General features: G+C 42.9%; 1 protein-coding gene across 3 annotated transcripts in view; it reads left to right on the forward strand.

Annotated features, from left to right (window-relative positions):
* LOC146860776 (cell surface hyaluronidase-like) overlaps nucleotides 1–14,337 on the forward strand; it is a 665,184-nt gene that overhangs the window by 103,594 nt on the left and 547,253 nt on the right. For all 3 annotated transcript variants that reach the window (XR_014978861.1, XM_085644718.1, XM_085644719.1), the window contains exon 3: nucleotides 2,921–3,412. Coding sequence is in view for 2 of the 3 variants with exons in the window: in XM_085644718.1 (XP_085500844.1) it covers nucleotides 2,921–3,412 (492 nt within the window). In the remaining variant the exon portion in view is untranslated. The remainder of the gene's footprint in view (nucleotides 1–2,920; nucleotides 3,413–14,337) is intronic.

Genomic DNA, 14,337 nt, shown 5'->3' on the forward strand with positions numbered 1-14,337 from the left:
AAATCCACAAAGTGCTGGTGCGATTTAGATGTCCGAATGTACAACTCAATTGGCTAGATATTCCAGCATAAACAAAAGCAATGATAGTGTTTGATTTTTTAAGGGGTTAGATTTACTATTGCACTGCAATCCAAGCAACAGTAGGGAATGTTATGGACTTTGGAGGGGTTTGATTTACTATTCCCACTCCAATCTGAGCAACAGCGGGGAAAGTATTGGACTTTGATGGGGTTAGAATTACCATTCCCACTCCAACAAATGCAAAACCAGGAAAAAGGTTGGACATTGTAGGGATTAGATTTACTATTTCCACTACAATCTAAGGTACTGTAGGGAAAGTGTTGGGCTTTGGAGGGGTTAGAATTACTATTCCTATTCCAACGTGAGCAAAAGCAAGGAAAATGTTGAACTTTGGAAGGGTTAGATACACTATTGCCACACCAATCTAAGCAACAATAGGGAAATTGCTGGGCTTTGGAGGGCTGTGACCCTCTCCATTCTGAGCCATAATAGGGAAATTGTTAGACTTTGAAGGCGTTAGACTTACTATTCCCACTCCAATTTTAGGAACAGTAGGAAAACCTACTCTGTGTACTTTGGAGGGGTTATAACCATTCCTCTTCCTAAGTTTTTTTTTTTGTTAGAGCATTTAAATACATAATAAAATAAAAATAGTTAAACCTAATCAAAATAAAAAATATATATATATTATAAATAAATAAAAGTATTGTATTGCAGTGTATTGTAATTGCATTTATGAAGCGCTTACTACCCCTGATGAGGAGCTAGTACGCTACTCCAGAACCCATAAAGGATTAGCGGTGAATTAGTATAGTGAAAAATGAAAGTAAAGTGAGTGGTGGATATGTTGGTCAGTTATTTGGATTGAAAAGGATAGTGGAGGGATAGAAGAGGGAAAGGGTTTGCAGTTATATAGCGCTTGCCATGCCTGATGACGTGTTCAAGCACTTTTTTGGAGAGTAGCACGGTACTCTGGAACCCATAAAGGATTAGTGGTTAATAAGTATAGTGAAATATGAAATTAATTTGAGTGGTGGATATGTTACAGAAACAAACAAATGTCATATTACAAAATGTATGTAACAAAAAACAAATTAAAAACATTTAAAATAGAAACACTTCCCTTCCTACCACCCAAAAACCTCACCAACAAACGACATTTTTTTTAAAGTTATAAATATAACATTACTAATATTAAACTATCTATCAAATAAAACAAATTAGATAAAACAAAAGTATATTCAACTCTTTCAAAATGTTATTAATAAACACAGTGATCAATGAATTAACAGTGAATTAAAAACAACAAATAAATAACAACTAATCAATTAAATAATTTATATAAAAAAGCACAGATTAGTAATTCAATCAACAAACATGTCATTATAAATAAATTCAATAAATTATATTTTAAATAACTTCCACCCTAATACCCACCAAACCCAACAACCCACTTGTATATTAAAAATGACTAATTAAATATAACAAAAATAAATTACGTTACAAAATTGCAAAACGATACTGAAAATATTTACAAAACATTATCATATTACTAACACCTACAAATAATATAACTAATATTTAGTAAATGAATTAATAAACTGCATTTAATACAATTATGTCAAAGTAAACAAAATTATGTACAACCATATTTAAAAAGACAATATTATATGACAAAAAAAAATTCTTACCCTCTATTATCTGTCCCACAATATTTTTGAGTTATATAGCATTGTACGGAGGACTGGGAACTTTTTTGACATAACTTTACATGCTACCAAAAACCTATTTAGGACTAACCCAGGAGGAACCCAGAAGGGCCTCAAGAAAACCATAGCCACTAAAAGCCTAGAAGTAATTTATCATACCTTGTATTGACTACATTTTGCTATAAGACATGATTGTTGGGGAATAGCCCTACTAATACCAGCTGACCCCTCGCATAATGATTGCAACATTGATCACCATGTATCGTATGCCTATCTTTTGAATAATATCTATTGAACATTACATTTTGCATTAGAAGTAATTTACGTTTCTTAAATGTAAACACCCTGGCAGGACACTGATTTATTCTCTGTTGTTATATGTTTTACTGAGTCTGGGTCTCTAACCCTCACCATCTCCCTGCGTAAGCCTTGGACTGCTTGACTCTGTTACCCTGTGGGCAAAGCTCTAAAGGGGTGTACTTGGAGCTCAGTTTTGGAATACAGCTCCAAAACACCAGTGATAAAATGTTGTGATTGTAACAGTCTGGACCCAGTAGCAGGCCCAGACTGGCCGTAGCGGGCCCCGGGCAATCCCCCGGTGCGCCGCACGGGTGGCGGCCGGTTTTGAGCCCCTGGGGGCCGTTTTTGTTACAGGGCCGTTTTTGCAGCGTAGCTGCAAAATCGGCCCTGTAACAAAATCTGCTGAAAACCGGCCCTGGCAAAGAGCTTGGCGGCACCCCCAAGCCCCGGGGGGCCGGCTGAGCACTTTGCCAGGGCCGGTTTTGGTTCCCAGTCCGGCCCTGCCCAGTAGGACCCTGAAAATATTTCCCAGATGGCCAAAATGGGCAATGCAGCAGAAATCTGCCTACATGTTCATCACACATTCTAAATAAAGCACACAGCTGTCTTTTATACTTGTAATAAAATACTTAACATTACGTGTCTTCAGGAAATTACAAGTTGCTTATTGACGAGTTTGATTTCACAGTAATGATTCCAAATGCATTATACATTATATAGTAATTTCTCTATCTAGTCTGCAAGTTAACTCTTTTGCCCAGTGCTCTTTAGGAGATCCTTTATTAGGCTCTGTCTCTGCCAATATCAGAAGCCTTGTAGGGCTTTTAATTTCCTTATGTCTGAGATGGCTTTGTGACATGCCCTGCTGACACACCTTTCCTGTATTTCAGTTATTTCAGAAAGCGACTCCCACCTGAATGGTACTTTGAGGAACTTCGACTATGGCGAAGCTTTCCATGGTAATGGTGAGACTGGTGGCCTTTCCAAATCACAAGATGTTCTTCAGGCTTCGCATCATGAGCAGTCATTGAGAGAAGCTACCCAGAACAGGACACAGCCATGGAAAACAAGGCTCCCCTCCTGTGATGACCTACTCAAGCTCTCCCGCCATGCGGTGGCCGATGTGTATGGATCAACCCTGGCATGGACCGTTCTTCCATTCCACTCCTGTGACCAGAGGTCTGAGCCCCCTGAGATCCGTATCAACCCCTTGAAGCTGTTGCAGGCCAACATGAAGCCCTCTCTGCTGCTGCAGGTGCTCCACTTCCTGGGGGATGCTGGGATGCTTGACAACACTCAGCAACGCAAAGCATTGGTGCTCCTAAAGAAGCAGATACTCAAAGCACGGAAGACATCTGTCAAGACCGATAGTGGAAAGAGAGGTATGGAGGGTATAAAGTAATCAAACAGGTTGTACCTCCCTTGACCCATCACTAATACTTTCCTCTTCCATCTGCACCTTTTATCAGCCTTTTCCCCTCTTGTGAGAGTGTTTGGGGTGGGGGTATGGGGTAGGCTCTCCCTTCCCACTGATTGTGTCTACTTTCTTTCTATACATTTCCATATAAATGTTTGAGAGAGGTGTCTTAAAGTCATGAAAAACGAAATTTAATTAAGTTTTATCTATAGTGCCAGCAATGGTACAATTGTTTAAGGCATATATTTTGTCATTGAGTTACAAGGTTAAAAGCGGGCAAAAGACTGTACAACATAGCATTAGATAGACACGTATGCCCTCTGCGCAGGTTAACAGAGTGGGGAGCCTGCGAAAGAGGATTATATAATTTTTTGACGAGGTTAGGGCGCATGGGAGAATTATGAGATGAGTCGATTTGCACTTTTTTGGTAGCAGGATTTAGTTTAAAAGGAGAGTAGTTTGTTACAAAGGGATGGGGTTGGACTGCTTCAAAGTGCCTTGAGTTATTAATAACTTTTGTGCTCCAAAAATATGTTTTCTTTTTTATTTTCGAACGAGGATCGTCTATTCGTTTGGCAGTTACAGTTTTTCTGTAGGTTGACATATTTTCCAATCTCAGGGCAAATAAATGGGAGTTTTGCTTCTCTTTGGCTTGTGATGAGGCACAGCACCTGCCAGTTTCCTCTCACAGTCAGTTTTGCAGCATGATTATTTTCTTGATTCACATGCTGTGCATTATTCCAACATCTGGTGGTTGGGTTCAGAATTCTTATGTATAGCAGTAGTTCATCTTCTCTGTTCTTTTGGGGGGTATCAGTGGTCCCACCATTTGGTGTCTAATCCTGCCTCTCCTGATGTCATATGCCCTCCCTGGCAGCTTCCAAACGTGGTTGCCATCTTTAGTTTCTTATTTTCCGCCATTGGGTCTGGAAGCATCACTGAAGGCTCTTCAAGCATCAAAAAGAAGGAAGTTTTTGTCGTATGTTCCTTGAAGTAAAAACAGAATAGAGACCAAAGAAAAACATCGGATTGGATCATCGAGTGTCTACACACCGGAGGAAAACCAGAGAATGTCTGGGCAGGGAGCCCCCTGTTCCATGGGACATGGATAACACACCATTTTACTTCTGCCCCAAGTGCCACCACAGGTTTGCTCAGAAGGATAGCCGCCAAGTGTGCAACCTCTGTCTCCCAATAGATCACCGAAGCGATGAATGCGACACCTGTACAATGTTCACACACAAGACTCTGAAGGTGAGGGAGGAACCGAGACAGGTACACTACACCATGCAAGGCCAGAAAGAAACTCAGTTGCTGAAAGATCTGGTGCTGTCGAGCGAGGAGGAGGATAATATCGCCAAGGTGGCCAAAGGAGAGGGCTCGGACATCAAGATGAGGGTCATAGACATTGAGATGGTACATCGCAAGTCGAAGGAGAAATGGCCACAGATAAAGCCTAAAAAAACAGGAGGACGAGTATCGTTTATCAGACACAACAAAAGCTGCCCCTGCATCACAAATGTCATCAACCGAGGGCAAGGAGAAGCTGAAAAAAACCCTTGGGTCCCATTAGAAGGATACCATAGGCGGCAGAGCTTTAGAGAGAGCTACAGCATTGATGGATGACTGAAGTCAAATAAGGTAAAGAAGCCGTCGAGCAAAACCTCGACAACAGAAAGCTCGATGTCAAAAAGAAAGTTGGTACCATCTCTTGAAGCCAAGGATCATTTGGCCGAAACTGGACGCAAGAAAAGACTTCTTGAGGCCGGGATGGCTACAATCTTCTTCAGAAGAAAGAGTTCAACGCCTCTCTTAGGATGTTCAGAATTCCACAGAAAGCTTCGACGGAACAGACGGAAGGGCAGTGGAAGCTGGTGAAATCTGAAAGGGGTGGGGTGCCACTTGTATGCTTTTTAACATGTGGGAGAGTTTCACTTTAGTACATAAGTTTATGTTGCTATATTGAGGGCCATTTATTAAAACTTGTAATAATGCCCCTCAATATAGTGATATAAACTTATGAACTAAAGTCAAATGCTCCTAAATTTATTTACAAGCTCAAAATTATCTTCATCCAACCACCACGACGTTAAATACTGCTACAAAATCAAGGCACAGCATGCAAATCCAGAAAAGATTCAAGGAAGAGGTGTGGCGCCGCGGCCAGGGCGACTGACTCCGGAATCTAGGGATCACGGTTTGTTCCCCGGCGCCGGTGGAAGATTAGCCCAGCACCATGTGACTCTGAGAAATAGCTTGCTTAATCTTCCCGACGGCCCCCAGCGCCTAGAGACCCTTACGGGTGATTGTTCGCGCTTTACAAATGTGGATTATTATTATGCTGCAAAATTAAATGGTTTCTTACCCGAGTAGTTTTGCAGCTTGAAGAAATTTCTGGATTCCCATGTGACCCACCTACCTCCACAGAAGATGAGGGAGCGATACAAAAAAAAAAAATCTAGAGATCCTGACCATGTGTGAAAGCTTCCGGGGGTGGGAGGCGTATGACTTTGGATTAGACACCTAATGGTGGCACCGTCGACACTCCCAAAAATAAATGAGAAGAAGGACTACTACTATACAAAAAAATTCAAGACTCAACCACTAGATGGTGAAATAAAGCACAGCATGTGTATCCAGAACATTCTTCAAGATGCAAAACTACTCCTACAGGTAAGACACCATTTTGTTGTTGGGAACTAGTGCACAGTTTGAACCTGTTGAGAAGCGTTGTTTCCTGTTTAGACACTTGAAGTAGTCAAGGCAATACGCCCGAAGTGGGTATGAATGGTGTTTACAGGGTGACTAGTGAGCAGAGAGAAAACTTTTGGCATGATTTATAGATTGACCATGGTGGTGGAAGATGCTGTTTTTTTATTATCTATTTCTAAAGCACAAATACGATAATACAATTTTCATGGTTCACTGAAACAAGACAGAAATCCGAATTGGTTGCCTAAAGAACTTAAAGTTTGCACATAGAAACAAAAGGCAGACTACTCCCTGAACAGTCATTTCAGTTTCATCCCTAGAAAGGATAAATGATTGATCGCTTTACGAAGTCACATTAGAGTGGAATTTTACAATGTGGTGGGTAGAACTATAAATACACGGTTCCCATCCAGACCTTAAAAGAATCTTAGTGGTATAACGCAAAATGATGCCCTCCCCATGCAGAATGTGACAAGGGGCCTCCAAGTCTTCCATACCTCATAGCTTTTTATTGACCATGGGCTAAACGAGGCCTCCTTGAAGGGTTGGGGAGAGGTGGGGTATGGAGGGTTGGGCCCCGCTTCTGTAGATCGCTCTCACAACATCAGTGCCAGACTGGCTGTAGCAGCCACCAAGTGTTTTCCCGGTGGGCCAGGAGGGTGGGTGCCAGTTTTGTTACTGGGGGGCGGTTTTGCAGCAGTAAATTGCCAGGGTGGTTTCTGCTCAGTCCAGCCCTGCACCACGTAATGCATTCCCATAATATCGTGTCACATTGAGATATGTTTAATACACTAGTGTAAGGAAACATTTATGCATGGTGTAACGTGTCAGTTTGTTCAAATCATTTTTCAACAAAAAACGCATAATAACACACCCTTGTTTCACTTCTCTTATGTATGCTCTCCTTTATCAAGTGTCTGCCTCTCGCCTGCTGTCTGTTCCACAAGTCTCCCTGTACTGTCTCTCCACTTCCTTCCAGTTGCTCGATATCTCAGCTCTCATTTCCCCTACTCTTTCTTCTTCATCTCTCCTCCCCATTTTATCTTATTAACTCTCCTCTTATTTCCCTCTTTATCTTTTCTCACTCTGCTCTTCCTCAAACCTGTCTCTCTGTCTTGTCCTCTTTTTTTCTTTCGCACGTTCACTTCACCCTGGCCCACTGTCCCTAATCCCCTGTGCCCTGATTGCCTCTACTAGAATTCTTTCTAAGCCTGGCTGCGGGAAACATCCTTTTCAACGCAACCGTTACAACGCATGCAATTACATTGCATGCCGTTGCAACGCAAATGGTGTGCCGCAGTGGGTAGAAGGTGTTGGATTTAACTCCAACACCTTCCCTACTGTTGCACACACTGAAGTTGGAATAGAAAATTAATCTATTCCAACTTCAAGCGCTCCCCCGACAGAAAGTCAGGGTAAAGTTTTGCATTGCAATGGCCATCGATGTAATGGCATGCGTTGTAACGTCACATATTCCTGGCTGCAGTGGTGTAGCTAGCTAGGCCATAGGCCGCTGGTGGCTGCCACTGTGTTTGCCGCCCACGACGGCCGAATGTAAGGGTCGATGCTGGCGAATCCTCCGGCCCGCCCCACAACTACCACAGGTAAGGCGGGGAGGTGGCCTCTGCCCTAAAAACTCATGCCGCCTCCCCTAGCCCACCTTGCTACGCCACTGCCAGGCTGCGCCCCTCCACAGTGGCAGGAACTGAAAAGTTTTTTTCTCTCTAGGCCATACCTCAGCACTTGCAACAATAAAATAATGTTGCAAGTTTTTACTTTCAGGTTGGGGTTGTCATTTATGATACGTTCATTGTGCAGTGGGGTGCTGAGGCCCCCAGCTCCTCCAAGATGGGTGAGCTTGGGGGCCCTACACACCGCTGAGGCCTGTGTTATGCCCCTGCTGTTCAGGACTGCAAAGCACGAGCATGCATGGGAGTCATTTGTGGGGGGACGCACTTCTTGCAGCTGCAATGCACTGTAAAATTACAGATGTTACTATCAATCCATATAATGGTACTGAATGTATTGCCCTCGGAAGGCTGCATGGGTTAGATGGCCTTATAGGGAATTGATTTTGTGAGCTGCAGGTCACGCCGCATATGAGGAGCAAGCTCTTAACTCAAGTACCAGTTTTCTAGGCGAAGAGTATTCGAGGACGCAGAAACTCTGTTGGGGGCTGAACAATGGCCCTCCTGCCATAAGCCAGAAACCCTATCCATCCTTATTGTTTGGTCTATCTGAATCCTTTGCCCCCAGCTACTGCCCCAAGAAGTGTAACCACTGGGAAAGTCGGTGTGCCAACGAAAAACAAGGTTCACTTCCCCTTCCAAAGTCTTTTGGCTGAATCGGCTCACACCATAGTAAGTTCCGAAACTAAACAGTGAAGTCTCACAACATATCACAAAAGGGGCACATCACTGTTCCCTACCACAGCTACCCCAGCCAGCAGCGGCCGGTGCAGGCAAGCGAGGCAGGGCGGGGCGCTGTTGACAGATGACGGAATATGAGTTATTTATTTATTTGATTTGCCCTATTCCGTCGTCTGTCGACATACCCCTCGCCCTGCCCCACCATGCTGCACCGGCCGCTGCTGAACCCAGCATTATTAGCTGCTCACCAACACTTGTCTCGGGTGGCATCAGCCGAATGGTTGAGTTCTAGACACATCTTTTCTCAAAGGTTCATTTGAAGCCATGAATCATGTTCATCGACCATATCTTTTTTATAGGGGTAGAAAGCCTTGGTATTCCCTAGTGATAGCTTTGATTATCTACCTCTTACAGAGAGAGCTGCAGAAATTCCAGAGTTCTGCCAAGGATGGTACCAATTTCCTGGGACAGTCTGATGGTGAGAAAAGGAATCTGCCAAGCCGCAGATACTAGTGCCCATCAAAGAGTGTCAGCATCTGTCATCATCTGTGTCTGGACTGACCAACCAATCGGCTTAGTCGCAGGGTGGTGCCACCCTGCAGGTGTGCCTTTGAACAGCCACCACATCCTGTGGCTCCTGAGCCTTCTGCCTGGTAAAGACGTGAGCAGCCAGACTGTGGCCACCCGGGGAATCCCAGCAGCCAGACAAAGTGCTTGGAATCCAGACCAGTCCGAAGAGTTGTAGGATAGACCCTGAACTGGCATTGCGTTGCTTGCAGCATCTCACTGACCCAGACTTTCTGATCTAGAAATCTTGAGATACTGCAGTGCCAGCCAAGAATGTCATTTCAGAACCTAGGATGTGGTTATACCGTAAGCTCACTAAAGTAGGTGCCACCTGACTGTCACAAGTGTTTAAAGAGAGCTTTGATCTTGCAGCTTCTCCAGCTAAAGGTGTGCAAGAGGACACTGTGCCCGAAGAATAAGTGTTCGACACTTTACAAACTTTGAGAGAATTTTTAATTAGGCTTCTAATTATATTGTAAAATATTAGCATAATTAATCAATTATATATGTTTTATCTCTCTCTCTCTCACACACACACACTCATAATGTGTCAAACTAATTAGATTTAATTAACATTAGTTACTATGGAATGTTATCATATTCCCTTGTCTCCTTTATTTCCTATGAGAGTGAGTGCAGTACCAATAGTTGGCCATTTATGGTGCATGACATATTGCAAGGCTGAGCTTAACATTTACACCTCCTTTGACACATGTAGGGCTGTTGTAACTTTAGAAGTGTCATTTGTGAATGACCATGGCCTCCTCTGTATGTGTATCTTTTTGTTAGCAAGTCTGCCCCTAAAACCCTCCTTACATTTCCCAAAAGCCCTGCCATTAGTAGTATTCCTCAGTTGCCACCACTCACCCTGTCCCCTCCTATATGTACTTATAAAACATACACCTACATGCATGGAAATCTAAGCAACTGTGGCAGAGATCACCACATAGAAAAGACAGGAGAGGCGGAGGTCTCTGGTCACAGGTTTTTGAACTGCATTTTGTAGCACATGAGTAGTACTACTATAGAACTACTTTATGTACTTCAGAATGCAGTTTGTAAATTCAGCATGGGCAGGACTTGGACTCCTGAGTGGATCTAACCGGCTACTCTTGGAGGTGTCCTATCTGTTCAGCTAGAAATTCCTGCTAACCGAGCTCCAAAGGTTCCCGTGGCAACTTCAACTAAGGTCAGTGCTAAGTTGCATCCGGTGGTTGCAGGTGGAGCCCACCAGCAGCACTTTTTTCCTCCCATACTTTGACCCAGAGCATCCAAGACAAAAACGCACAAGGGGGAAAGAAGGAGTAAGAGAAAGATGGAAAATATTTACAAAGGAAGAAAGCAGTAACCTGCAAGAGTGAGATAAAGAGGCAGGGGGTATCTGGCAGTGGATTAAGGAGGTTTGAAGTGGAATCAACACTATGCAGCCATGGTATTCAGAATGCCACCATTCAGTAGCGCTGGCCACAGGCTTCTGAGCAAAACTTTGGGCCCTGGCACTTATTCTTTTTCAAATTAAGCACTGGCTAAAGTAAGTTAATGACCATCGTCTTTGATGGTCGCATCTGTGGATTTGGACTGGTGGTGGAGGATGTCAACCAGTACTGGCTCCTCCGCTAAGGCAGAGGAGTGTCGCCTCACTGCTCAAAAGGAAAAATAAAATGATAGTAACGCATCGATATTATCAATTTATTTTTCCTATTGCCATCAGTGGCTCTCAGGCGGGGTGGGGCTAGATACAGCAGGGGGAGGAGTGCTTTGCACTCCCTAAATGCGCATGACTGCTTGGCTGGTCCCCTTGGGCCAGCCAAACAGTTATGCACACTTTGCATCTTTCCCATCAGGCTGTAATGCATACTCTGGAGAGGAACATGCTAAGGCTCGACCAATCACAACGTAGGATTGCATCGTTGTGATTGGCTCAGAGGAGCTTGGGTGCTTCCTACTGCTTCCCCCGACAGGATAGACAGGAAGAAGGAAGAGGACAGATGGAGGAGAGGCAGCGGCCGGCCATTGCCAGGTAAGTGTTTTTTTTTCCTTCTTTTTTTTCCTCCACCCTCCCCCCGCCCACCACCCCCGTCCGGTAGTAGACGCTACTGATGCCAGCTGCTTCCTATTGCAGATTGTTTGGTTTAGATTACGTATGCTGAATCTTTTTGCCCTCAAAGTCTTCTGAAGATGACAAACTTCACAGATTTCGGAAATTAAAAAGTTTATCATCTTCACAAAACTGTACCTGTAGTCAAAATGTGCTGTAAAAATATTTCCTATTAAGAGATTTATCTGCAGAGAAGTTGGGTTTGCATGCTTTTTAAAAAAATGATAAATAATTGTTCTGTGACTTTTCTCCTGTTATTTTCAATTTGACCGCTTTGTCAGGATGACAAAAATGGTATAGGTTTAACAAATTCACAAAGGTGGAAACAGCCAACTTTTCACAACTTGCACACCTTCAATTTAGACATAGTCTTGCTTTGGGTACATTTGCTAGTGATATAAAGCTATTTTTGTAAATAATCTTGGGTTGGACATTCATTTTTATATGTGATTGTTACTAGTGTTATAATGTGTCTCACATCTGCCTACCATTTTCTCCTTTAGTTCGTAGGTCTGGCTTGAAATCGCTTCTGGCATTTACCTTATGTTATCAACTAGAAATGAGCTTTTCAGAGAACTACTGAGAGAAGGGCCGATGCTCCACACACATATAGGTTGGACTGAGTACAAGTTTTTATTGGGCCGAAGTTGTGTGCTTCCACTGAAAAAAAAGTGATTGTATTGCACTTTTTGGCTGGTGCCAAAGTTTATACTTGATACAGCAGGACTAATTTGGTTATGGTTGCAAGCCAATGATTATTGCTATAGGCAATATCTGTCTATCATGCAATATTGTGATAAAGGCAGTAGACCTGACATATTTATTGAGAAGAAAATATGTTACAATCAATGTATCTAAGGGTGGATAGTTATTACTCTGTATGAAAGCCTCCGGAGAAGGATTCTGTTACATGGGGTTTCACAGATAACTGTACTGGGTAAGGGTTTTGGTGTTGGTTACCTCCTATGACAAACCATTGATATAGAAGATTTGCTCTGTGAGAATCCTTGTTAGTTTCCATTCGGAGAGATCATATTTTGCTTAGCTAACTGTAATTGTGGATACCATTTCAATTGTATGACTGTGTGCCAGATGGTTGCCTTGTGGGAAAGCATGTGCTCAAAACAGTAGACCTTAATTGGTTATGGTGACATGGCATAAGCCTGATTGGTGCACTGGGAAAAGTCTAATGTCAAGGGTCTGATCGGCTTATTATGAAAAATTATATCAAAAACTGGAGAGCAGATTTATTTATTGTGGAAAACATTTGTTGAAGCCACATTGTGGTACACACTATTGGGATTTTGCTACATGTAATCTCACAGATTACCCTAGTAGGCAACGTTTTTGGTGTGGTGACCCATCTAACCAAACAGTGAGGAAAGAAGATGCGCACTACAATAATCCTTATAACACTCTCAATGGATTAATCCTTATTACGCTCTATTACTATTGATCTTGTATTGTTTTACAAACTGTAATTTTGTACATTTTTGTATTTTTGGATGAATACCCAATGATAATATTGTGGGAAAGCATATGTCCAACACAGTAGGTCTGAGTTGGTTATTGGCACAAGCCAGCGATGAAGGCCATTATCTGATTGTTTGTTATGAAAAGTTATGATAAAAGCTGTAGGCCTGCCACATTTGTTGTGAAAAGCATGTGTGAAAGCCACTAGACATTTAAGAGTGGGTTGTTATTACTCTGCTTTTAAGGCTACAGCCATGTTTTTTATGTGGAATTTCACAGATTACCTTAATAGGCAAGGCTTTTGGAACTGGTTATCCCCTCTGGCAAACCATGGGTATAGAAGAATTTCACTGTGAGAATACTTGTTAGCCTTCTTAGGAGAGATAGTATTTTGCTTTGCCTCCTCTAATTTTGTGTACATTTGTAATTGTATGACTGTTCGCCTGATGGTTGTTTTTAGGGAAGGCTCATGCTCCGTACAGTAGGCCATAGTTGGTCATGGCGGCAAGCAATCGATGACTGCTATAGGGATGATTGACGCACTAGGAAAAGTTATGGGAAATGCCACAGGTTTTATTTGTTTATTATGAAAAGCTATGACAAAACAGTAGGCCTGATTTACTTACTATGTAACACATGTATTAAAGCCAATTGGCCTTTAATGGTAAATTGTTTTTGCACTGTGTTAAAGCCTGCAGTGAAGAATTTTCTTAAATGAAATCTCATGTAAACTTTGTAGGTGAAGATGTCGGTTACCCCATTGACAAAATCTATAGGAAGAAGATTTTCACTGTAATAATTCTTCCTAGATCTCTTAGGAAGGCCTGACAGGGACACTTGTCTGCCATGATCTTTTTATAAAAAAAATAATTAAATAAATACCTTATTTATTGCCCAAAGCAGGAGGGGGGGGGCTCGTGGTACCCCAGCTGCTTTGTTATTACCAGGCTGCCCAGCTATGGTTTTTGGTAGAGTAGATTCAACAACTTCCTGAAAAGCATTGGGCTTTTATGGATCAAGCGGTGACGGGCAGGCAGATATGGAAGGAGGTTTGGCTTGCCCGCAAGCACAGTGCCTGGGGCCTTTATTCCTCACCGTAACAAATGCTGTGTTCAGGGTTTGGGGCACGGTTGCGGTTAAGTTGGGTCTAACCACTTTCCTCTCAATAATGACTCCTCTTTTCGCTGATCCCGATTTTGCTCCCGGAATGTGTCTAGGGCAAGTTCACCAGTGGATTTATGGGATGCAAATGAGTGGGATGTCTTTGATATACATGGACTCATCTGTTTTGACCACCTTAAATCCGACTAGTCTCTGATTGACTCCGATCATGTCTCCTATCTGCAGTAACGTCAACAAGATGCAGGTCGACCAATGACCTCTTTTGAGAGATGGCTATTTCTCAAACTGGATGCTAGACGTCTAATATCCAAACTTTACACTCTGTTGGGGGGTGGAAGGCCCCAGACTAAATCTCGGGGACAGCTGAAATGAGAGACTGCGATAGGTAGACCACTCTCCACAAAAGAATGGGATGATATATTTTGCTGGATACATCACATGGCTCTCACCATGGCCAGCACTGAAACTGCTTCATATTCGTATTTCACCATGATGAGACACAGTGAGTGGAGCGCAGGGCACTCCGGGGTCTGCTGGCAGGGCTGTGGA

Source organism: Triturus cristatus, chromosome 3_1 (assembly GCF_964204655.1).
Source record: "Triturus cristatus chromosome 3_1, aTriCri1.1, whole genome shotgun sequence".
Taxonomy (NCBI): Eukaryota; Metazoa; Chordata; class Amphibia; order Caudata; family Salamandridae; genus Triturus; species Triturus cristatus.